This window comes from Musa acuminata, chromosome BXJ3-10, assembly GCF_036884655.1.
Source record: "Musa acuminata AAA Group cultivar baxijiao chromosome BXJ3-10, Cavendish_Baxijiao_AAA, whole genome shotgun sequence".
Classification (NCBI taxonomy): Eukaryota; Viridiplantae; Streptophyta; class Magnoliopsida; order Zingiberales; family Musaceae; genus Musa; species Musa acuminata.
Genome location: NC_088358.1, coordinates 23,958,621 through 23,984,898, shown reverse-complemented (window position 1 = coordinate 23,984,898; position 26,278 = coordinate 23,958,621). Strand labels below are relative to the sequence as shown.

The 26,278-nt window shown below is 40.9% G+C and overlaps 2 protein-coding genes across 3 annotated transcripts; both read left to right on the top strand.

Moving 5' to 3' along the window:
- The first annotated feature begins 277 nt into the window (after window positions 1-277).
- LOC135650791 (protein ROS1A-like) lies at window positions 278-12,343 on the top strand. Of its 2 annotated transcripts, XM_065170388.1 has the most exons (20): window positions 278-434; window positions 538-654; window positions 1,038-1,829; window positions 1,912-4,329; window positions 5,211-5,301; window positions 5,428-6,949; window positions 7,024-7,103; window positions 7,640-7,724; window positions 7,805-7,896; window positions 7,978-8,046; window positions 8,258-8,294; window positions 8,389-8,471; window positions 8,950-9,390; window positions 9,545-9,581; window positions 9,656-9,713; window positions 9,793-9,932; window positions 10,103-10,168; window positions 10,315-10,429; window positions 10,525-10,563; window positions 11,826-12,343. In XM_065170388.1, exons 3-20 carry the CDS (start codon window positions 1,235-1,237, stop codon window positions 11,969-11,971), a joined length of 6,114 nt encoding a protein of 2,037 aa, XP_065026460.1. In that variant the 5' UTR covers window positions 278-434; window positions 538-654; window positions 1,038-1,234; the 3' UTR covers window positions 11,972-12,343. The 2 variants fall into 2 exon arrangements, with proteins under 2 accessions (XP_065026460.1, XP_065026461.1); XM_065170389.1 differs by lacking the exons at window positions 278-434; window positions 538-654 and adding an exon at window positions 679-945.
- A 7,818-nt stretch (window positions 12,344-20,161) lies between these two features.
- Window positions 20,162-21,929, top strand: LOC104000787 (arogenate dehydratase/prephenate dehydratase 6, chloroplastic-like). The gene has a single exon (XM_065171231.1). The coding sequence runs from the start codon at window positions 20,284-20,286 to the stop codon at window positions 21,568-21,570; it is 1,287 nt and encodes a 428-aa protein (XP_065027303.1). The 5' UTR covers window positions 20,162-20,283; the 3' UTR covers window positions 21,571-21,929.
- The last annotated feature ends 4,349 nt before the right edge of the window (window positions 21,930-26,278 follow it).

Sequence of the window (26,278 nt, the reverse complement as noted above, 5' to 3'; positions counted from 1 at the left end):
CACGAGCATCAGTTTCCACAGTTCTATTTACTTATATTTAATATTTATTTTGAGTTACCAATCCAACGGTAAATTCCCTTTGTCTAATTGCAGACTACGTTATAAGTGGTGGTGGCTATGTATTTTCCTATCATTATAACTATTACGCTATCAAATAACGACGACGACGACGGCGACGACGAAGAAGACGAAAACAAAAACAAAAACAAAGATAGGAACCAAAGGAGCGAGTTGGAAAAAGGCTGACTCTAATAAGAAGAAGAGGAACAGCAAGAACGAGTCTTCCCTCTCTTTCCCCCCCCCCTCCCCCCCTTCCCTCCTTCCCCCTCTGGTCTCTCATCTCTCCTCGATCCTTCCTGCTCTACACTCGTAATCTTTTCCTCCGCCTTCGCAACCTGCATTGAATGGCTTCCGCTATGTAGAGTGAAGAAGAAGTGCGTTTTCTTTCGTCTTGCTTTAATTGTTCTCTCTCTCTCGGAAGAATTTCCTGCAAAAATCCACAAGTAATTGCTTTTATTTTTTCCCTATTTCTCGCAGGGGCGAAGAACCTCGAGATTTGATGCAGTTAATTCTTTTCTCCTTCTTTTCGTATCTTCATTCCCCTGCGAGATTCGAGAGCGAAGGGGGTGAAGAACCTCGAGATTTTTCGACCGGGTGAGATTCTGAGGCGTTCGCCATTCCTTCCGTGGTGGTCTGTGTGGGGAAGAAACTGCCGGATCGAGTTGCTGTTTTCCTCTCATTTTTCTCCGATTATTCTTTTCGCTTTTGGTTTCTTTTGACCTTCCTTCCTGATTCATCTTCACGATTTCTCCTCCTTGCTTCATCTGCCGGTTGTCCGAATTTGCTTGACATAAATCTGTTTTACTGTTTTCCAAGTTGATACAGATTTCCCCATTTTGCCTTAAATCTGTGTGCGTGAGAGAGACAGAGGGAGCGGGACTCCTGGTGGGGAGATCTTGTGGCCTTTAAGTGCAGAGATAGTGTCAAGATTCAGGTTTGATCGTCTATTTACTCTTTCCATCTTCCTCTGTTTCCAGGACAAGAAGCATTGAGGAAACCCCAACGCTCCCTTCCTTCCGTGCCCTTTTCCTTCTTGCCTATCTTCATTCGGAGGCATCACTTGGAGAGGGGAAGGCAGGGATGGAGTGAGATCTGCTGCGGCGTGGCTTGAGACGATGGGATCTGAAGCTCTCGGCGAAGACTGAGGTGTCAGAACCGAGCTTGTCGCCTGGGGATGGACTTCAATCGAGAAGTTCCTCTTTGGCAAGAGCAGGATTTCGAGATCCAGAGTCCTTGGGCGCCAATTACGCCGGCAAAGCCCGTCCCGGCGAGGAGGACACTCGTCCCCGGCCATGGCCAGATAAGCCACGCACCGCCAGCGCCGAGCTGGCTCGACGTCTTGAACGGAAGCGACGGTGGCGGCTTCTCGCAGGACGCCCTTTTCTCGGGATCGAATGCCTCCAGTGCGGCGGGCTATGTCGGCCGGTTGCAGGATCTCAACACCATCGACGAGGCGGCGGCATTGGCTTATTCCGGCCAAATCCATGACCCCCAAGTCAGCAATTACAATTTGGGGCTGGGGCCGGGCATGTCCGTTTTCGGCAATCCCTCCGACGGATGGACGCAGACGCCTCACATGAACCTGATGGCCTTTGCCGAAGCGGCCGCCGCCGCGAGCAAGGTCCCATTTTTCACGCCGCTCATGCTTTCGCAGATCGAAGGCGGCCACAGAATGCCTGAATCTGCGAACCAGTTGTTGCTGAATGGAAAGGTGTTGCTGAACTCAAGCCTTTCTTGTTGTAATCTTAGCCCCATTATGGGAGCACAGAGTGAGTCTCTCTTCCACCTGACCAACTGCTCTCCTCTTCTACGAATTAAGTAGATTGATTCTCTCAGCTTGAATTATTGCAGATGAATTAACCATGAGTGCTCTTCCAAATCTTAATTCCTCCTGGGAGGAAACAGTAAGCTATGCTACGAGAGATTTGATGCAATATCCACGCACCCCAGTGAGTCTGGAGAAAAATAAGCTCGTGCAAGATGGCTTGCCTCTTCAAGTCATCGACCTGGTGGACGATAGTCCCGGCGGAGAGGAGGCAGGGAGGCCGCAAGCCCCGGTCGCGAACCAAGTCGAACTTTGCTTTTCGGAGGATCCTGTAGCACCATCATCTTCTTTAACCACGGTAATGTCATTTGAAGTGGTCCTCTCCCAGCAACAGCAACCCGAAACGAGGGCAGTTGTCACATCTGAAGAAGGCATCGATCGGCCGCTGAATGCAGAGGCACAAGGCAACGTAGAAAACAACGGCATCGACCTGAACAAGACGCCACGGCAGAAGCCTAAAAGGAAGAAGCACAGGCCCAAGGTCATCCGAGAAGGCAAACCGAAAAGAACTCCGAAGCCAGCCACTCCCAAGCCCGTAAACCCTTCCGGTAAGAGGAAGTATGTGCGAAGGAACAAAGTTCAGGTGGCCTCTGAGAACCCCTCCGGTGAGCCAGAGGAAGAAGCTGCTGCTCCAGGCAGCATGGACGGGACCAAATCAGTTCGAAGGTCTGTGAAGAATAAAGAAGACAACCCCTCCGGCAAGAGGAAGTATGTGCGTAAGAAAAAAATTGAGAACTCTTCAGACAATCCCCTCAGCATACCAGGGGTAACTGCAGATCCAGAGAGTAGTCATGGAACTAAATCAGTTAGACGATGTCTGAACTTTGATGCAGAGGCTCCAAAAGCCAGAGGTGGATTTCCAGAATCAGTGCTGAATTTTGCAAACAATGCAGGATCTCAAGCTCAAGAGTCATGCACTGTGGGGGGCAACACCATCAGCATAGATGTGGCTCCGAGCTTACATTATGCTCGAGCAGTGGCAGCGGCAGACAACCTCGCACCAGGGGATCCAGTTGTCCTCCACAGTGCAAGAGATAAAGTTGCAAATGAGTACATAAGATTCGTGGAAAATCCAATCCCACGTCCTCAACATAATAGAAGAGAAACAGTGAGAGCTGATCAGATTCTAGGTGAATGTAGAACAATGCCAGAAAATCCAACAACACCTCCTCGGCCTTACAAAAGGGAGAACTTGAAGAAACTAGCTAGGAAGAACTTCCTTAGGATCACTTCCAATCCAGATAGATCTCAAGAAGCTCATATAAATCAGTTCGCCTCGCATGAAACACCAAATTTGCTGCTCAGGACACAAAACAACCATATTCTCGATCATGATGTTCCAAATTCGACAAATACACAGTTCATGCATGCCTGTGACAGGGTCGATGGACTAGGTGAATTACATGGTGCAACTTGCAATGATCCATGTGCATCTCAGGGTTACAAGAAGCAAAGAATCGAGCATGAAAATGGACTCACATCTGCTACTGCTTTCACATGCATGCCTTTGAATGATTTTATAACACACCAGAGGGAGGCAAATACTGCTGAAGTTTTTACTTCAGCTGATCCACAAAACTTAATGGGCCCCAAAAGACAGCTAATAGCAGAAGATGTGCCAGCAATTTATGAAACCATAAACAGTGCAGCAAAGAGATCAGAGCCACCCTTTGAACTGCATTCTGCTAATTCGTTGAGTTCTTCGGTGAACTTTGGCCATATAAGAAAACATGGGAACCAAACTGGACAGTATGCCATGGACCATAACAAGCTCTCATCTCCTCCTCAGCCATTTTCAGGTACTGATGGTCGACAAAGTCAGAATCATGAATTCCTAACCTGCATGCAAAACCAAGTGGTAAGCAACAAATCAAGAACGAGAACAAAGCAACAAAGAAAGGAAGAAGTGCAGCTTGTCAATCATCTGATAAATGCCAACCAAGTAGAATTTCAAAGACAAGTGGCTGCTTCATGTAGATTCAAGAATTGTCCTGGTCAAAAGATTCCGGAGGCAACTTCACTAATTTCACAAGATTTCAGAACGGAAGTTTCACATACCTCTAGTGGTAGTTGCTTAAATCCTGGAGCAATAGTATTATATGGAGATCCCTTAGATGATATCATTTGGAAGTTAAGACATCTGACAATAAATGGGCTCCATAAGGCTGATACAGCTAAAACACAGAATGCTATCGTCCCTTATGAAGGAGCTGGTGTGATTATTCCATATGGGGGCCTATTTGATCTTGCTAAAAGACGTCGCCCTCGACCCAAGGTTGATTTAGATTCTGAGACAAACAGGGTCTGGAATCTTCTGATGGGCAAAGAAGGCGGTGAAGTGGGTGATGGAACAGAACGTGAAAAAGAGAAATGGTGGGCAGAAGAAAGGCGAGTTTTCTGTGGACGGGTAGATTCATTCATTGCACGAATGCATCTTGTCCAAGGTATCACTCGAACTCTTAACTTCTGTATATTATCAAAGTTTCTATCTAAATTTCTGCATATCGAGGGATCAATATGCTTAAGTGGTCCCAGTTCATTAGTTCTCTTCTCTAATGCCAATACAACCATGGTAGTGCTGTGATGTTCAACTTGGAGTGAATCTTGAACAAAAATGCACTGCTGAAAACATCTAAATAGTGATGGAACATAGTACAAGATCCCTGAAGAAAGACATAATTTATAATAATCTGAAACAACATCAGATTGTGCACCACAATAAAAGTCATACTATTGGTTTTACTAAAATTCTCTATGTTTTAGGAGTATTTATCTTTCCTTCCTGAGTGTGGTAAACATTGTTTACACTTCAATATGGCTTTTTACCTTAAAAGACTTCATGACAAACTTTCCATTAGATTCTAACAAATTCTGGTGGTGTTTTTATAGGTCAGCATTTATTTTTGCCTTTGCTTCATTAACAAAGGCTTCTGATAAGATTACTATGATGTGCTTACTCTTGGTTGTTTCCTATATAAGTCCTTTTGTGCTAAAGGTTTTCCTTACAGGATTTTAAGAGTAATGTATGACGAACTGTTGCTTCTTTTCTCAGTCATCAATTATATCATATGTCCAGCTAAATTTTATGCTGCAAGAATTTTATATATATATATATATATATATATATATATATATATATATATATCTGACATATTTGTACTGACTATAAACCACTTTTTATAGCTCTACGTGATAATATAAAATAGACATGACAGTGCAATAACATTAAATCTTCATCTGTGATACTTTACCAGCTACTGACCATGATTTGTTCCTCTACTTCATTTCCTATAAATTTTACTTCTTGTGGTGTTTCTTAATGCAGGGGATAGGCGTTTCTCTAAGTGGAAAGGTTCGGTTGTGGACTCGGTTGTTGGTGTCTTTCTTACCCAGAATGTTTCAGACCATCTATCAAGGTAAAGTAAAATATCAAGATTGGATGGTAAATGAAATATGCAGATGCAAATTAGACATTTTAGTAATAACTATTTACTCCTGCTTTCACCTTCATACTCCATTGATAATCTTTTTGATCTTCACAGCTCTGCCTTCATGGCACTTGCTGCAAGATTCCCTCTGTCAGGATGCCATGGTTCAGAAACCAATGCACAAGAAACGGATTCATGTATCAAGCATGAAGGTAGCTGCATTGTAACCCCTGATGGCAACACCAACGAATGGCAAGGACAGATATCAGATAAAGAGTTGCATGATCCAAGTTCTCTAGTGATTGTAGGAGACAATGAAACTGCAAACAGTAATGAATCATTTGGAAGTAATATTAGTGGAAAAGTAGTTGACTATTCAAAAGTCTATCTGGACTCAAAGGATACAGTAACAGACGTCAGTCATGAATCACCTGATACTGAGTCAGGCACGCCAGTCACCCTTACAGGAAGTGCAAGTGTAGCAGAGGCTGAAGACAGATGGTCAGTGGAGGACGCTGGTTCGTCACAAAACTCTGTTGTTTCTTCACAAAATTTTTCAGAAAACCCAGTTCAGACAGCTGATCCGATTGGAATAAACTCCTTGTCAAGCATTAGAGTAGAAAATGTGACAATTCAAAGTGTATGTGACAATATGGCCAATTCGACTTCATTTACAGAGCTTCTAAACTCTGTGTTGGATGTCTCAGGTAATCTCAGAGATGTAAAGTCATCCATGTCAACATCTATTACCAATCTTCAAGATGCAAATCTTGTTGAGGCAAGTATATCTGCTTCTCTTCCATTGCCTCATCACTTCCACGAATCATCAAGTTCAGGATTGGTGGTAATGGAGTGTGTCAATGCACTCAGTGATGAAAGCATATTTAATCAAGATTCAAGTTCTGGGGAAAAAACCACAAGCAACTTTGGAAAAATGGAGTCATCAAGTGAGCATTCAGTAGGCAATATCTCTGAACTTCTAAGACAGCAGAATTTGGCAGCAATCCCTAGATCTCTACCTGCAGTTGATATATATGCACCAACATACAAACACTTTATACAACCTTCAGCTAGTCCAGAAGCAGAATCATTCCTTATAAAGCAGTTCTGCTGTCCTGGTAACCTTCAGACAGACATAAATGAAGCCCCCATGTGCGAATCCATTTCCCAGAAATACTCGCTTTTACCAGATGATAATATAGTAAAATTTCAGAAGGACGAGAAAAGGCAATTCGAAGTTGAAAGCACGAAACAGGCAGTTCAGTTTCAACTTCTGAAGCAGAATTCTGACAACCAGCAAAATTTTCCAAATTTGCATAATAATGGGAATCCACTGGAAGCTTCTGAGAAAGTACAATTAGACTTGAAGGATGATGCATATGTTTCTAAAAAGATTTCAGCTGAAACACCAAAAAGAAAGTCAAAAGAGAAGTTAAAGGATGAAAATGAAAGAAAGAAGAACTATGACTGGGACAGTTTGCGAAAAGAGGTGAATCGAGATGGCACCAAAAAGGAGAGAATCCATGACACCATGGATTCAGTTAACTGGGAAGCAGTAAGGTGTGCTGAAGTAAATGAAATATCAGAGACCATTAGAGAGAGGGGAATGAACAATATGCTGGCAGAGCGGATCAAGGTCTGTTAAACAAAAAAATTACCAGAACTTTTGTTGTCATCATGTTGATTTATACTGATTTTTGTCATCTGCAGGAATTTCTCAATAGACTGGTTAGAGATCATGGAAGCATTGATCTGGAATGGTTAAGGGAAGTTGAACCAGATAAAGCAAAGTAAGATCAATATGCTAGTATTATGGCTGCTTGATATTAACTTAATGCCACATATAACCATATGAAACTTGAGATGCTAAATGTGCTGTTAGTTTCAAAGAGTCAAAATAGATTTATGTGCAATTTTCTGTTTTTTTTAAGAAATGTTTTTTAATCCTTCTAAGTGAATGGAGATTTTGATTTGACTAAAAACCTAGTGGATGAAAAAAAAAATGATCCATGAAAGGAAATGATGTTATACAGCCTGTCTGTATTGCTCTGTCTCTGACTGCCAATTATTAGTTCTATCTTAAATAAGGGCCTAAAATCTTGAAAAGAAGCAAAAATGACACAATGTGACTGGATGAAATAAACAGCTAGTTTGAGCAATCAATTTGTCAAAGAACTATGGGCCTTGAGAGTTAAAAATATAGTAGTGTCCACAGAATCACTTTGCTGGAATAAGAGTCATTTGATGTGGGTATTGTTAGGCTTTGTAGGAAAGAGAATGTCTTTCACATGAAAGCCAAACCAACTATAACTTGTGTGGATTTCAGGAACTACCTCCTCAGCGTACGAGGATTAGGACTCAAGAGTGTGGAATGTGTGCGACTTTTGACGCTTCAGCATCTAGCTTTTCCAGTAAGTGCTCTATCTTCATGAACTACTAAGCAGGGTTTAAATGCAAAAAAGCTATCTTACCAGGTATTCCATCTTTGCAGGTTGATACCAATGTTGGTCGTATATGTGTAAGATTGGGATGGGTACCACTACAACCGTTGCCCGAGTCCCTTCAGTTGCATCTACTAGAGCTGTATGTTAATGTTGATCAATTTTCAATAATAATCATTAAATTTTCAAAAGAAGTCTTACCCCTTCTTTTTTGCTTGCAAAGCTACCCTATGTTAGAGACCATTCAGAAGTACCTTTGGCCGCGGCTCTGTAAGCTTGATCAACGGACTTTGTAAGTTTCAAACCCTGCTCCAAATGAGCTATTTTGACAGGTTACTAGTGAACAAGACAATCTTCCAGAACTTTTATTCTAATTACCAAGATTTTTAAATGGGGAATCAGCTAACAGGATAGACTTGAGTATTTTGCAAACTTACTATTAAAGCACTTTAACTATGCACTTCATGATTCACTCAATAAAATCTATGTTCTTGAATTTGCAGGTATGAATTACATTATCAAATGATAACTTTTGGGAAGGTAATGCTGGTTGATTAGTCAGGACAAAATCCATATTCACATTCAGATTTAGTCTTATTTAGATACAGATACTGATAGTATGAGTTTTGTGCAGGTTTTCTGTACTAAGAGCAAGCCTAACTGCAATGCATGCCCAATGAGAGGAGAATGCAAACATTTTGCAAGCGCATATGCCAGGTTTGTTATCGGAAAAACATATATTGCCTTCAGATTGGGTGAGGTATATTTGGCCCTATGAAATATTTTTATGGGGTCTAAACCATATGGAAATTTGATGTGTGTGTAACTAAATAGGTGATTAACACACAGCAAAGAAGCATGTCTTTTGCATTATCCCTAAAAAGTGCTTCATTAGTATACCATCATAGACATCTGGAAAAAGATTGGAGAGATTCTCAACCTTTTTCCACAAGCAAAAATATCCAAAGATGAATTTGAGTGAACATTGGACCTAAGCTTTGTGCAGTTAAGAATAAAGATGTCTTTGATTAAAGACACAATACATCAGAATCTAGGCATGCATTGACTTGAAAACTCCTACTTAGGACAATTTAAATCTGCAGCTTATATAGACAATATTTCATCTAGATGCATTACATTTCTAGTTATTAAGATGGAGAAGGCAATTTACTAAATGCACTAATCCATGTTCCAGTGCAAGACTAGCACTCCCAGGACCAGATGAGAAAAGTTTAGTGAGTTCCACAGTACCCATTGCCTATGAAAAGGATCATGTACCAGCTCTCAATCCAACAAATATACCTCAGCTGGAGGGAATTAGCAACTTACAGGAAAGAGTTGTTTCTGAGAACTGTGAGCCTATCATTGAAGAACCAGCAACACCAGAACCTGAAAGCATTCAAACAGAAGAAAGAGCAATCGAGGATGCTTTCTATGAAGATCCTGAGGAAATTCCTACTATTAAATTAAATATTGAGGAGTTCACACAAAACTTACATAACTATATGCAAGCAAACAACATGGAGCTTCAAGATATTGACATGTCCAAGGCTTTAGTCGCTATTAATCCAGAGGCTGCTTCAATTCCCATGCCCAAGCTTAAAAATGTCAGCCGCCTACGAACAGAGCATCATGTGTAAGTACATAATCCAGAAGCTTACTGGTATTGTAGCTAGATACCAACTTGTTAGAGATGAATTGTGATTTGTAGGCATAGTCAAATTGGTTTCATCTGATGGTAGATGTCTATCGAGTTAAATAGTGAAACTTATCCTTTTTCCTTGTTACAGATATGAACTTCCAGATTCACACCCCCTCTTGGACGGAGTGAGTTCCTTTGTCAGACCAGTTTATATGAAACTTCATCCATTACTAATATCATCTCCTAATATGTGTCACAGCTGGATCCAAGAGAACCAGATGATCCTTCTTCATATCTTCTGGCCATATGGACCCCAGGCAAGAATCTTTTACTGATTGTTGGCTACAGTTAGGAGAATGCACCTGATCTCGTGACAATGTGAAAAATGTGAATCAGGTGAGACTGCACAATCAACAGAACCACCAAAAGCGTCTTGCGACGCACTAGAAACAGGTGTGTTTTGCAACATGGCCACATGCTTTACCTGCAATAGTAGACGAGAAGCACAGGCACAAATTGTCAGAGGGACAATTTTGGTAATGTTTGCACTCTCTTTTGTTTCTTTTCAGTATCAGTTACTGTTATAGATCTCATTGACAGACACAGAAAAAAAGAAAAGAAGAAAATGATCATGAATGTAATTATTGCAATTTCTAATAGACACTGGTATTAGCTCATTGTCCCTATGAAATATTGTCACAAACAGATTCCATGTCGGACAGCAATGAAAGGAAGTTTTCCACTCAATGGGACCTATTTCCAAGTTAACGAGGTGAGTTGAAACATGTTTCTGATGATAAAATTAGTCACATTCCTCCTAGAGTGGTAAGATTGGCTTATGATGACATATCAATAAATATATTTTCATGGTTGCTACCATTTTTACCAAAATTGCTCAGAGCCAATGCATCAATGCAGGTATTTGCAGATCATGATTCAAGCCGTAACCCAATTGACGTACCCAGGGAGTGGATATGGAACCTGCCTAGGAGGACAGTTTATTTTGGAACTTCAGTACCGACAATATTTAAGGGTATAAATAGTAAATACAGTGATCATTACAGGTTCATGGTCAAGCAACTAGAACGAAGAGGCTAACATTTTCTCCTAATTGTCTACGCTTGTCAGGTCTAACAACTGAAGAGATACAACTTTGTTTCTGGAGAGGTATGCCATGATAATTGCTAATTTTTGTTTCTGGTCCTTTTCTAAGAAATTAAAGAAATGAAATCATATAACAGAAGTAACAAGAATAGGTAATGAAAATGCCCTTAGTGACATCAGATTTTCCATGCATAGGATGCGCTTGTATTTTAGTACATAATGTCTGCACAAGAACAATAAATTTTCCTTTTCATAAAAGAGGAATCTTTTTTCTCTGTGAAATATATGTATAATAAGTGGATAGGTTTAATCTTGGGAACCTTCAAGTGGCATGAAGATTGACTGGTTATTGACATCAAAGTTACCAGTTGAAAGATTGATACACCATTAGGGTGACCATTTGTATATTTGTGCATCAATTTGGAAAGCTCAGGTGTAGATTTGTTGCATGTTCATGCATTTGTACTGATATTCCCAATTGATAGGGAATCCATGTAGAACTTCAGAAAACTTATCCTACTATTTTAAGATGGTATAATGAAGCTTATTGAGAATTGTTGAAAACAAGATTCCTAGGTTGCATTCTGCACTTGCATTCCTTAATTCTTTATCTATGAGATTTAACCTGCTGTGGTCATGTCACACGTAAATGGAGTTGTGTAAGATTAACAGAATTGTCTTATTTGTCTAATAATGTAAACCAAAGTTAATCAGTTGCTTTTATGTAGAGAATTCATAATACATAAAAGGAGTAGCATTTACACATGTAAAAATATGTTCCAAGGAGAGTTCATAAAACATTATACTTGGGCACTGGAACCAATATTAGAATGTTTTCAATGCCTGCATAAGTAAGAAACTTCATAGTCGTACAGAAATAAAATCAGCTCCTCTTGAAGTAAATGGGGCAAACAACAACAAGTCAAAAGACAGAAAGAAATCAACTTCTCTTGCATTAAGAACTAAGGGCCGGTTAGACTGGTTGCACAATGAAGAATGAAGGACTTCCTGGCAACAATTACTTTAGAGGACATGGGCAACACAAGATAGGTTGAACTATCTGCCTAAAGGACAGCATGAGTCTTCATTGGCAAGATGAGATACAAATTGTTACATAGAAGAGTTTTTTTCTTGCAATGGCGATAAGCCACATCTAAGATTTATTTGATGATAAGATGTTTTCATGCAATGGCGATGACACATATCCTTACAGTGTCCTGACCTGCTAGCTGAATCCTTTCCCTCATTAGGCAGATATTATCTTGTCAAGAAGAGAATAACTAACAGTGATTATGTACTTATTTGTGAGTAATAATGTTTTGCAGGATTTGTTTGTGTGAGAGGATTTGATAAAAAAACACGGGCGCCAAGACCTCTTTATGCAAGATTGCATTTTCCAGCAAGTAAGGCACCCAGAAACAAGCAACAAGAGAAGACTAGTCCTGCAAGAAGAACAGCTAACAAGAACTAATTAGAATGGATCATCAGACCAGAAATTTCTGCATCTGTAGCACCACACTAACAGCAGGAGCTACCAGCCAGTAGGAGAAGCTGGCACTGACATGTAACATGATAATTTACCAACCTCATGCTCGAAAATGAGCAATTCTTCTGAAAATGCCTAAGAAGATGGAGATAACTGGTGGACAAGGTTATTTTGGCATCTGTCCCATCCAGAACACCGCATAAGAAAAGAGAGATTCTAGATATGTACCGATTGAATCTTCATCCACCATCTATTTGATTGATAAAAGGCACTGCACAATGCTGATCATACAACAATTTCTTAGCCAAGACAACAATGGTTAATTATTTCACCAACAAAAATCTCATTTTTTTCTTCGTTCCTTTTTCAGAAGAGGATAGTTGTGGATGCAGTACAGGCAACCTTGTGGTAGTTAAAGGCAGATGCATTACAAAATAATAATTGACAGGATCTAAAACTATATATACACACACATATATACATATATTATACACATCCAGCAGCTACATGAAATCTTGATCAAATAAAATATTATGGTGTAGCCCTAATAATTAAGCATCTAGAATTCTCCCCTCACATGATTCTGCCAGAAGCTATATATGAAAATGGATAATAGAATATCATGCAATGGTAAAACTACATTGTTGTAGCTTTAGTTGTCTCAAACAAGTTTTAGAAGTTGCTTGTTGCAAAGTTGAAGTCATAGGTTTGTTCTTGTCCATCTAACCTCTCTCCTATTCTTCTTTTTTTCTTGTGATACTTGCGCTCTTTGCCTTGGACTCGCTCTAGTGAGAGGCAGACTAGCAGTCTCAAACCACAGTTGGTGAGACAATCAAAAGAAAGTGTCGAAACAAGCAATGCAGATTTAAGTGCATGTACTATCTGATTCAGTCCAAATGTGACTTTGCCTGTATTACCTGTGACTTTGTGTTGCCTGTTAAACTTTTGACCCTCACAAGTAGCATTTCCGGTGCAAAAAGACACTTAAAATCCGATCATGCTTAACATCAATCTTTTCAGAAAAACATCAATGTGTAACATTTGTTTCTTTCTGTAAAATGGAATGATCATACTGACTCCAGGAGAATGTACAGAATTGATTCGTCTTCATTGCTAAACCATGTTTGACTAAACATATTCTACGGATCTGCATCTTTTTTTTTCCCTCACGTTTTTGTCCAAGAAAACATATGAAGTCCCTCAGTTTAGATTAGAGAGAAACCTTTTTGTTTAGGCCGTGTGCCGATCGGATGATCAAATCAGACACAACTAGGACTAAAGACTGACTAATCTGAGCCCGAGTTTGAGTTTTTTGCGGATGGATTATCTAACGAGTGCGAAGAACAAAGAAATCCATAGAATAAACAACAACAGAATCATACAGGTAAATAAAAGATGGAGCAGCGAAGACAAAGATGTTTGCTCTGCTGCGAGACTTACCTCGCTCCATAGAGAAGGTGCCTGCAGGTTCTTCTTCCTCTTCTCTATCTTCTTCACCCATGAGAGAATCTACTATTGCAAGAACAAAAACACCATTGAGTTCTGCTTCTTCTACGACTAATTTTTCGAAACATTGAAAAGAAAGGAAACAAACGAAAACCTCTTTTCGGCGAGCTCTACGCTTAGGGTCTTGTCACGGCTGGTTTCGTTCCACGGAGAGGAATCCCCTCGTCACATCTCTTGTTTCCTTACATGACCAAGCAAGAGGGCGCCTAAACCCAGGAAGACGAACCGGCTGTACCTTTCGATTCGTCTTCCGATGGCATGGCCTTTGACATCCCCTCTCATCGTCTTTCCAAAATCAGACGTACAGAGTGTCCCGCCATGGATTCATCCTTCATAACAAACAGTGGAGACTCCCCTGGATCGTCATTAGTTGTTATTTCCACAACCCTCGATCGAACTGCTTTATTTCCACAAACTTATTTGCTCTCTCTCTCTCTTTTTTAATATATATATATATATATATATATATATATATATATATATATATATATATATATATATATCTAATAAATCTCCTTTTTTTTATGAGGGTAATAATGACGACAAGACTGGGGCTGACGTCACCTGCCCCAGATGACACATCACGCCTCATCTCGTTCTAGTCAAACGGATCGAAACGTCGATCGAGGCACATTAAACATCCTGTCCGGGCTCGATCTCGTACGCGACGCCAACGCCAGACGCTACCTGCTCCTACAAGAGGGCACATCAGGCACAGTAAGCTTCCCTATAAATACCCGTGTATGCTAAACGGAAAGGAGGACTGAACACACACACAAAAGACCTCTCCACATCATCTGACTTGATCGTCGGAGGGGTCGGGCCGAGCCACCGACCCGACCTGTGTGCAAGTGCGAAGACGGAAGCCTCCCACCGAACACCCGAGCGAGGAGCCCCTTCCCCGAGAAAACGACAACCCACTCTCGACCGGACCACCGCAGCCGATCGCCTTGGCCGTCCCGAGGAACATCCCCAGGAAGATCCTCGTCATCCGAACCCGAACCGAGCCGCGTCGGCCCCGAGGCCACGGCTCAAAGTTGTTCACCCCCAACAGTTAATATTTCTTAAGCATTTAACCTAGGAAGCAAGAAAGAATACTTATATTTTTCATTACCCATTGGCGGTTTATGTTTTTGAACTTTGATACTGGTAAAAATTAGATATTGATGTGCCTGCAATTTCATAATCAATTGGAGCAATAATTTTGAATCCTTAATCAGATTCTGGTTTGTTCTTTAGCCATCTATCCCTTTAAATTTGGATCCGAGTTCAATCTAATATCATCTGATTCTCTTTTGGCACAAAATTTTGGCTCAACCATGATCTAACTCTTAGAAGCCGACTCATCAATACACCTTGACATGCTGGTGAGTCAGGTGGAGTTCCGATCGAACACATGTTCCTTCGATAAGGAAACAATAGAAATGAGGAGGGGTTTTCGCCCTGTGGAACGAAACCAGCCATGACAAGACCCTAAGCATGTAGAACAAAAACAAAATAAAAAATTACTATTAGAAAGAATTATAGTAAAATGATTTAACAAAAAGGACGAAAAATCAAATATGAAGAAAACCTTTACAATATCTAAAAATATTATTTTTTTGATGTTTTTATAGGCTTAGAGGAGGTATTTATTTATACTAGTTTTAGACCTTTAAAATTAGTTAACTAGCAATGTGGGACTATTGAAAAAAATATAAAATATAAAAATTAATATTGTTAAATAAATAAAAGTGATAAGTGGATAACTTGCTTTTTAAAAATAATTTATTTTTGGCTTATTCTTAGTCCTCTCTATTTAATAAAAAACTCGCTCTCTAGAGTATATGTCTATATATAATAGATTCTCATTTAGAAATATTGGAGATCATTGTGATCACCTAATCATCTAGTAAATTAATCATATAAGCATTGTTATTAATGTTTTAAAGACCTTATAGGAACCATACTTCTTAGGTTTCAATTTATTATAAGTACTCATGAGATATATCTCTTTTTGCAAGTACATCATAATCTCTTTTTTTTTACTTGAATACTTTCTCTCTCAACATTTTATTCTCTTTGAGTTCATAGTGACATAAATTTGGTTGACTTGCTCCTGGAGCCAAATTAATTTGATGCTAAATATCTCTCATAAGTCTATCCGGTATCTTTTCAAGGGTGACTCTTGTCCCTCCACTAGAGCAAACTCTTATTTCTTTATAACTAGTAATGAATTCTTATATAGAGTTGAAAATGGATTAGAAAAACTTCCCCTCCACTTTAGAAATATTAGATTTATCTATTTTTATTAGTCGGTAAAATGATAATCTTTTTCTCGTTCCACCAAAATACATAGACATATTTCTTCTAAGTTAACTATCTCGTATATAACTTCCTCAGCTTTTCCCAATTAAGAGAAAAACTTTTATATATCTCAATTATAGTGACAGTTGAGTCTTTTTTAATCCACCCTAGGTTGTATGGTATTAAATAAGCTTTTGTCTATAATTTGAAGTATCTCACTAGTTATTTGGATATTATGTTGTCACAGCTTTTATTGTCTATAATCAATACATATATTTTGTTATTAATGATGTATTAAGAGTGAGAATTTCTTGAGCTGAGATGGATCTTCTTGCCTTGGGATGAGTAATAATCTTTTTACAATGCATGCGACGTATTCCCCTTCTTCCTCTACTATTTCAGCATTGTCAGTATCATTAATCGTATCGGACATCTCCTTTTTTTTCAAAATCATTTTTATAAATGCAGGGTTGACAGTTTTACAAGCACAATACTCGTTGGAACTATGACAAGACTCCCTACGTTTGAAACACTTTCTAACCTAGGGTCAAGCATATAAATTGTTTATAGTAGTCAAGCTATACTTAGCTTATCTTATCTTATTGCTCCTCCGATATTTGTGCTTTGATTTTCAAATTATATTGACTTAGTTATAGCTTATTTTTCTTTGTTAATAATAGGTCATGTTGTCAGGGTAGAGAATTGCCAAATAGTAATTAAAGTTTGAGTCAATAACATTCAGCCTTTAATAACATATTACTAGCTTTATCTATTATTAATATCAAAGTTAAAGACATTCTATCTTTAATTATAAATTTCAGTCCATTAATGTACCTTGCTATCTGTTAGTCTTCTGACTTTGATAAGTTATATATGGCTAAAATACATAAGAATTCATTAGTATACTTGGTAACAAATCGAGTGCCTTAGTATTATTAGAATAACAGTTGTTCATAGTTTGGGGTTGGAATCTTCCTTTGAGAAGTTGCTTCATCTTTCACCATATTTATATTGATATCTTTAATTGTCTACTTCTGTTATTCTAAACTTGTATACAATAAGCTTGACTTGTTTCTGATCAGGAATATCTATCACCTCGAAGAAGTTCTCTACTTCATAACTCTAGTCAAGAAAAGCTTCAATGCTAAGGTAGCCATTAAAACTGGGGAGATCTACTTTGAGACGGTAATCCTCCAATAGTCTATTTCATCTTGGTGGTGCTTGATGCCTTTCATATATTTTACTGTCATCTTCCAAGTTATCATCGTATATTGTTGGTTGTTGTGGACGGATAGTATCACATTGGTTGAAGTGTCGAGGTTGAGCTATACCTATACCTCTTCTTTAGTTAGTTTTATGATAGTCCATTATTCCTTTTTCATCGGCTAACTAATCTTCATATGTTGGTTGCCTATGTTTAATTACATGCTCGTGTTAACGATTAGGCTGACCTTGAGTATCAACTCTGACACGATTAAACTTATTATCATTATTAGTACCAAAACTCAAATTAGTGAGCATGTAATGAATCTCGGAGAGTTCTCGTGCTGGTTTCGTATTACTTTCTCTCCATTGTTTCAAAAAATTAGTCATAAAAGAACAGAACTGGCGTGAATGTGGGACTTTTCTTGTTATCGCAGTAGATTCGCTCGTGGGTGCAAAAGATGAGAAGAAAAAGAAAACCTGCAGGCTCCTTCTCTCTGGAGCGAAGTCAGTCTCACAAAAGAGCAAACAACTTTGTCCTCGCTGCTCCAACTTTTACTTACAGTATGATTCTCTTCTCTCGTATTTTTTCTATTTTATAGATTTCTTTGTTATTTGCACTTGTTAAACAAATCCATCCATATGAGATCGGGCTCAGATTTGTCAAAATCTTTGGTCCGATTTGTGCTTAATTTAGTTAACCAATCGGCAGATGGCCTAAACAAGATGACTGCTGAACATCACAAGAAGGGGTCTCTCTAATCTGTACTGAGACGCTTCCTTTATTTATCGTTGACAAAAACAAAGAAGATGGAGATCCATGGTGCTATGAATGGTCCATACAAAAAATAAGGAATCGATGGATACAGCGAATCGATTCTATGCATTCTCCTCGAGTCTACTCACTAATATTTTTTTTCTGAAGATTGATGTTCACCATAATCGGATTTTAAGCATCTTTTTTGCGTCGGAACTGCCACAGGCAATATGAATTTACAGGTAACACAAGTAAAAAAGACATTTTTGCTGAATCGATACTACATGCACTTGATTCTGCATTGCTGGTTTTCGACACCTTCTTTTGCTTGTCTGTGACTTCCAACTTTGCAACAAGTAATTTACCATCCTTTGCTGAAATAATTAACCATTGTTGTCTTGGCTGAGAAATTGTTGTATGATCAGCATTGTGCAGTGCCTTTTATCAATCAAATAGATGGTGGATGAAGATGCAATCGGTACATATCTAGAATCTCTCTTTTCTTATGCAGTGTTCTGGATGGGACGGATGCCAAAATAACACCTTGTCCACCAGTTATCTCCATCTTCTTAGGCATTTTCAGAAGAATTGCTCGTTTTCGAGCATGAATGAGGTTGATAAATTATCATGTTACATTTCAGTGCCGGCTTCTCCAACTGGCCGGTAGCTGCTCCTGCTGTTAGTGTGGTGCTACAGATGCAGAAATTTCTGGTCTGATGATGGATCCATTCTAATTAGTTATTGTTAGCTGTTCTTCTTGCTGGACTAGTCTTCTCTTGTTGCTTGTTTCTGGGTGTCTCACTCGCTGGAAAATGCAATCTTGCATAAAGAGGCCTTGGTCAAGGGAAAACCCTCTTCGATGCAACAGCTTGTATCATCATCACATCTTCCCAATGAAGACTCATTCTGCCTTTCCTCAGGCTGATAGCTCAACCTATCTTCGTTGTTGCTAGGAAGTCAAGTCCTTCATTCTTCCTTGTATGATGACCAGTCTAACGCGGCCTTAATTCTTAATGCAAGAAAAGTTGATTTCTTTCTGTCTTTTGACTACTTGTTATTTGAGCTGATTTTGTTTCTGTACCACTGTGAAGTTTCTTGCTTATGCAGGCATTGAGAACATTCTAATATGGTTCCAGTTCCCAAGTCTAAGGTCATTTGAAATCTCCTTGGAACATATCTCTGCATGGGTAATTGCCACTGCTTTTATGTACTATTATTATGTATATCTCTACAAGAAAGCAAATGATAAACTCAAGGTTTACATTATTAGACAACTAAGGCAATTCTCTTAATCTTAGAACTCCATTTACATGTAATAAATCATGTAAATGGATTATATAAATCATATGATCATTAGATCTATTATCGCTAATAGATTATTATTGTGCTAACTTCACGTCGTGATCGAGGAGTTAGCACGACTCGATTTGATCCCGAGAACACAAGATCACCGACGTGGATTTTTTAGGTGAGAGAGTCAATGTCGGGTTGAGTCAGAGCATCGGCCGCTAGATCATCCCAAGGTAGAGTAGGGACTTGGATTCTCATTTCAGCTCCGACTTGGATTCTTAGAGTAGTGACTTGGATTCTCAAATCAGGCGGATCAAAGCTGGTACAAATTGGTTTAAATTGAATACTGATAGGTCCTGTAATCCTAGTACGAACCAAGGTGGCACCAGTAGTCTGATGGAATGTCTGTGTCTTATTATTAATGGCAGAGCAGTACAGGAGTCTTCACCTGAAGTTTATGAGATGGTGGCAACGAAGGAAAAAACACATACCAGCGAATCAGATGCCTCATTGTGGAGTGTGATGAGGCAGGCACACACACCCACACGCGTGCGCCAAGGAATCAGATGCCTCATTGCTGACTGTGATGACACTCGATCTTTTGATGCGGTGAGAGTCCAACATGTACACACACGTGTGCCCTCCTCCCTGTCTGCCAATTGGGTTGCCAACAATACCAGTATATCTAATTTTACTTTCACGTGGGAACATGTACGTGCGAATGGTCGGTGTGTGGTGGCATGCCTCGTGAGCTATTAGGAAAGAGAGACAACAATACGAGGAAATGAATCAGTCCGACTAGAAAGCGGTAACCCATTTATGATCCATTTGAGTGCAGCTTCTCAAGTCATTAGCAATAAAAATAGACCTTTTCAAGTCAGCTAAAGAGCAGCATTCTAACTGACCTCACTTTGACAGCATGGCTTCAAAGGTTCGTAAATAACCGCGTAAAGATGAAGCAACCAACAATTTTGATTTCGGTGGGTGGGGTGAGGAGAAGTTGCACTTGTAATTTACACCGAAGAGGGAAGGATTCGAGAAGGGTCGCGAGGGGTTGCGATATGAGGAGGAATCGTGTATTTCGCAGTTGTGGGAGTCAAGGTTTGACCACAAGAGCTTCCCACCAAACGTCCCTTCAGCCTTTTCCCTTTCTAGAATCTCCTTCTCCCTCGGCTCCTGTATAAGAGGGGCTTCTGTCTCCTCGTCTGCCGCTGCAAAACCTCTCTGTTAACTGAGCAAGTAAGCAACAGATTCCATGGCGGCTGTCCTGGCTACTGCCACCACGGGCCATAAGTCGATACCTCTGACTGTCCCCAGCGCCAAACAGACACGCTGGAGCCCCATCAGACGGTGCGTCTACTGGCCGGAGGCCTCCCCTTTATTCCACGGGGCCGTCGGGTCCAACCGTGCCGACTGGCAGAGCGCCTGCGCCATCCTTTCGAGCAAGGCCGCCACCGTCTCCCAGCAGCCGCCACAGCACCACGATGCTGACGGCGATGCAGGCCACCACCTGGGCCCCGTCGTGAACGACCACGACTCCTACTCTGCCGCCGCCGCCGGCCTCGACTTTGTGCCCGTCCAGCTCCCGCAGCCGCTCACTATTGCCGACCTGTCCCCGGCCCCGAAACACGGGTTCCAGCTCCGGGTGGCGTACCAGGGCGTCCCCGGGGCCTACAGCGAGGCGGCCGCCGCCAAGGCCTACCCCAGCTGCGAGGCCATCCCCTGCGACCAGTTCGAGGTGGCCTTCCAGGCCGTCGAATTCTGGGTCGCCGATCGGGCCGTCCTCCCTGTGGAGAACTCCCTGGGCGGCAGCATCCATCGGAACTACGACCTTCTCCTTCGCCACCGCGTTCACATCGTCGGCGAGGTCCAGCTCCCCGTCCATCTCTGCCTCCTGGCACTCCCGGGCGTCCGCAAGGAGGAGCTGACCCGGGTCATGAGCCACCCACAGGCCCTCTCCGAGTGCGAGCACACCTTGACGGCGTTGGGCCTCAACGTAGCACGCGATGCCTTCGACGACACGGCCGGGGCCGCCGAGTACGTGGTGGCGAACGGGCTGCAGGACACGGCAGCCATTGCGTCGGCGCGGGCGGCCGAGCTTTACGGGCTGGAGGTGCTGGCGGACGGGATCCAGGACGACCAAGGAAACATGACGCGGTTCGTGATGCTGGCGCGGGAGCCCGTCGTGCCCCGGGCGGACCGGCCGTTCAAGACGAGCATCGTGTTTGTGGCCCGCCATCGGGAGGGCACGTCCGTGCTCTCCAAGGTGCTATTGGCGTTCGCCATCCGCGACATCGGCCTGACCAAGATCGAGAGCCGGCCGCACCGGCAGCGCCCCATCCGGATGGAAGACGAGGCCGGCAACGGCAGCGGCGGCGGCGGCGTCGCAGGCACGGCCAAGCACTTCGAGTATGTCTTCTACGTGGACTTCCAGGCGTCCCTTGCGGAGCCGCGGGCGCAGAACGCCCTCGCCGAAGTAAAGGAGTTCAGTTCCTTCCTCCGCGTCCTCGGCAGCTACCCCATGGACATGACACGCACATGATACCCTGGAGCATCACCTCCTCATCCAACTCCTCTTCTTCTTCTTCTTCTTCTTCTTCTTCTTCTCAAAGAACTCCGGCTGCTAAACTGAAATAAGATTTGACCAATCGATGGACCTTCCGGCCATCACCGTTCATCATATCAGCTTGTCGTCCTTGAGTCGACTGATCCAACACCTGAGGTTGGTGGGATCGGGATATCCCTGTCGGAACGGCAGTAACACACGGTGCACCAAAGATAATACAAATATTCGTTTTGATTATTTGCCTTGGATGTTGTTGTGTACATCTGTTCGACACTTAAATTGTTTAACAAGTGTTCGACACAATGATTAGATAAACAATATTTTGATTTTTGTCTCGTTCATTTTCAATTTTGATTCACTTGAATTGTCTCCTTTGGAATTTTACTTCCAAGAAATGCATGGGAGATGATAGATTGTTTCACATTATATGAATGCTTATTTCTCGTCTCAAATACTTGTCCGTATGTGATGTCTCTATCACAACACCTAAACCAAATGCTGAGCAAATCGATGGCCGCCATAGTCAAAAGTGTTTACGAGAGCCCTTCTTTAGGGAGACAACTTTTGGAAATGCAGAAAAATATTTCAACGCCAGCGTGAAACACAAGTAGAAATTAGACACGGGAAATGTGAGATCTTCCTAAGTGATAGGGAAAGTAAAGTAACAACGCTAGCATCTCACTGCCAATTCATCCAATCTCAAACTACCACCTAAGTAACTTCATCCGATCTCAAACTATCACCTAAGTAATGACATGGTTAAAAAAATAATAATAGTATGCACCCTACGGTCATCGGGCAGGAGTATGATTCGTCGGCCCAATTTGATCTCTGTCGCATGAGACCGTTGTAGGCTCATCTCCTCTTTTTCTCTTTCTTGGGTCATGTCAACAACACGAAGGCCTGTAGCAGAATGCATTAATTTCAGTAGACGTGATTCAATTTTTCTTTCTTTCGGATGCTTGACACAGTGGGTCATTATTGTTTGTGATAGATTTCTGTGCACCTGTGAATTGTCGACATCAATGAACTCTGAGATAACGTAAGAGGCACCATAAGCCACAACAATTAAATGGGGGCGGCTAAATTATTTCTCACTTCTCAACTAACTTAATCATCAGAGGAGTCGAGGTGGAGAATATTATCTTGACACTAACCGCTTGTACAATGACCTCGGCGAGGCTTAAGGGCACTTCAAAACGGCTCCGAAACCCACTTCTAACGGATAAACAATGCTTCAGGATCATGCTAACTAGACCTGCTTCCTGTCCCGATCTCCTCATGTGACCCACCCCGTGAGCTCCTTAGATGAGCTCAAGTTTTTAGGACCAAACCAAGTCATGTTGACCCCCCTCTCCGATCAATTGCATAAACGACCCTCTCCCCGATCAACAACATAAACGATAACAAGAATCGAACCAAACCAAGCCATGCTGACCCCCACCCCGATCAGTAGCATAAATGGTAACAACACTAAGATTCTTCAAAGTCTCATAAATTGGATTGATGATGAAATACTTGTGAAGACGTAGTGTATACGTCCACGAAAGCTGTAAGAACTTTGCTAGAACGGTGTCTCAGTTTTCACGTTTCATTTGTTTTTGAAATGACAGGTAATTAAAATTAGATTTTCTGAAGATCCGAGGTTGAAGAGTAGGAACAGAAAATAAAATTTTGGGGTGTGTAAAAGGCAGTAAATAGTGGAAGGTTGTGAAGAGTATGAACGGAGAACAACTCTGATGAATGAAAGAATAATTGGTCAATCATCGTTGGAGGATTGGGAATGAATGAGCACGAGCCTCAATCACTCTGCGATTTAGTTGGATCCATGGATGATGGGTTCATAACCACGCGTGTGAGTTTGGGCCACGGAAGCTGTGCTCTAAATGTGATCAGGCGTGCTCGTTGTACATCGAGCGAGCCCTGAGTTTGGATCGAGTTAATTGCTCATGCTGGGCTGCATTGGTGGGCAGGCTCTCGACAACTTGAGCACGTCGGGAAGCAAAAGAGAGAGACAGAGACCGTGCCTGTGTGTTGTGCCAGGAGATGCTACTGCATGCTTTGAGAAGTCAGATCTCAGTAGTACGTACCCGATCGACGTCAGTGAGGGATGCACGCATGTCAAGGCCCAAAATTAAGAGTTTTTTAATAAATAAAAAACAAAATTATTCCTTTTCATTTTCACATAAAGTTTTTTTTTATAATTTCTACATAATATTTATTTTAAAAAATAACCCTTGTACTCATGTTTTTGTCTTCAATCATCAATCATGGTTGTCATCGTATCATCCTTTATTTTCTTGTCACGATCGTTGTCGAGGCGAGAGAGGTGAGCAGCATAAACATATATTGGGAAGGAGGGATTAGACGGTGGATCATAACAGGGAGGAGAGACAGACAGAGAGAGAGAGAGAAAACTCCACCGTGACCATCTTTTTCTCTCGATCTCAATCTCCTCCAATAAAGGTCGATGATCGTGGTTGACGTGAAAAACTTTGCCTGAGAAAAGCTAAACTCTTCTTTTCTCTCTTTGCTTTTCTTGTTTCCTTTTGGGACGTTCGCCATCGCATCAGTTCCTGATAGCATCATCACATCACCCGAGCACTACTGTTTGTCATGATGCATGCATCTCATTTCTCAGTGTCCAACACCACGGTGCAGGTCCCAGTTTCTTAGGTCATCCTCCATCCTTATCTTATCCTTCGAGGCAATAAATATATATATAGCACACGCAATCGCTTATCACGCCACGCCGTGCTGATTTGCCTTACGTGAAGATCGATTATATTACCGAAAGAATAAATGATGTAAAGTTGTTTGACTACAATGAGTAAGACTAAAAGTGATGATGGGAGGCCGACATGAACGCGAAAATGGAGTCACGTCCGCAACCATGTTGACGACCATTCACGTTCTCAGTGAGTTGTACTCAACTGCAAGCAGCACTAAAAAGAAGATAAGGATTTCCTCCTCCCAACACATGCGTGTGTATCTAAATCTTGGGATTCTCCACTTCATCATCGAGATGGCATCAGACTGCAACAACATTGCTACAAGAACGAGGATAATGAACACGTCGTTCTCAAAGCTGAGAGATAAAGAAAGCATTTCAGCCATACCGCGCATCATCTGGATGATTTGATTCCGTCAACGGAAGCTTTCGAGCATCACCATAGGATAGTTATTATTGTAGTCAGACGAGAATTTTTCCTTGATGATGTGCAGAGAATCTATCTCATCCTCTTTACTTTGGTACTTTCCATGCATTAAGAATTGGTTCCTCTTGTTGATGTGCACCCATATCTTAGTTCGGCAAACCACAAAAGATGGGAACTTGGCAGGAATATTAGTAGATAGCATGTAGAATGGGACGGCTGGTATGCGAAAAGATTGGTGCATTGCAATAAAAGACGAAGCTTGTTATGGGTTTTTTCTTTTTCTATTGGCAATCCCCTACAAAAATATAATAAGATATAATTTCACTATTTATAACCCTTCAATTACTAAAAATATAATGAGTATTATCTATTGTTCCCAAAAGATGATCGTCAAGCGAAAAATGCTAGTATTATCTTAGTTCTATTTAAAGACAAAATGAATTCATATCTCAACCATAGATTATGCCAATAGTCTATTTGGTAAAACTCTTCCGATATATATTCATTCATTTTAAAAAATTAGTATAATAAATTTTAAATAATAAAAAAAGAAGATTGTCTTGTAACATTATTTTTATAGCCGCTCGAGTAATGAAATAATACATACTTTAAATGCTCCACCGATACCATAGATCTAACATAATTTTCATCTTTTCACAGTGACATGTCCAATGAATACCGACTGAATTCCACGAATCGAGTGACATGTGTTCCGGTTGACCTTGCACAGTGAAGAATTTAGGTGTCGAAGAATAAGGCCTTGCACAGTGTCTAGTGGAACTCATTCTCCTATGGATGGATCAAATGCTACCGTGTACATTTACAATAAGATAAACTTCAATTGCCGTCTCGACCTTGAGAGAAACAAAGTCATGGTATTAAGGATTTTTGTCAGTATTTGGCGTTTGTTCGCTGTGCTCAAACGTGCGACAACATGAAGCTGACAGAACAACCAGCCGACATCGCAGTCCGACAGTTTGACTTCTTGTTGTTGACGTCCATTAGCAAATATCTATTTAAGCCGTAATAAAAAGGATTAGAAAACTAAAAAAAAATTATTGACCTCTTATCAATTCGATGTGATACAGACATATATGGATATAAAGTGATCCTAAAGTGGCTTTGGGGTGTCTAAGTTTAAAGGCACCATAAGGCACCACATGACGATGGCTGAAAAAGTTTTTCGATTCGATTTCTCTCATACTCAAGTTAACAATATAACATCTTCAAATATGAGTTTAATTAGTTCTCCTTAATGAGTTATCCTTTTCTCCCTATTTAGGATATATTTTTATAAAAGAATAAAACTTAAGATTATCCCTCTTATCATAAAACAAGAGAAATAAATTTATGTTTCTTTATTATAATTCTTTATGAACATAAGATTGATGGAGGATACATGGGTTATGCATGACAATCACATGTCAACTATAGATAAATTCTCTATCACAAGCCCAGACTTATCCTTTGATATGTTTAATGTTTGTTCTTACGCCATGAGAATGGCAAACACCGGAGACCGAGGA

Coding starts and splice junctions, on each gene's coding strand:
- LOC135650791 (XM_065170388.1), top strand. CDS start 1,235: ATGGACTTCAATCGAGAAGTTCCTCTTTGGCAAGAGCAGGATTTCGAG. Junction 7,725..7,804: donor TTCAGCATCTAGCTTTTCCA/GTAAGTGCTCTA, acceptor CCATCTTTGCAG/GTTGATACCAATGTTGGTCG. Junction 10,430..10,524: donor AGTACCGACAATATTTAAGG/GTATAAATAGTA, acceptor TACGCTTGTCAG/GTCTAACAACTGAAGAGATA.
- LOC104000787 (XM_065171231.1), top strand. CDS start 20,284: ATGGCGGCTGTCCTGGCTACTGCCACCACGGGCCATAAGTCGATACCT.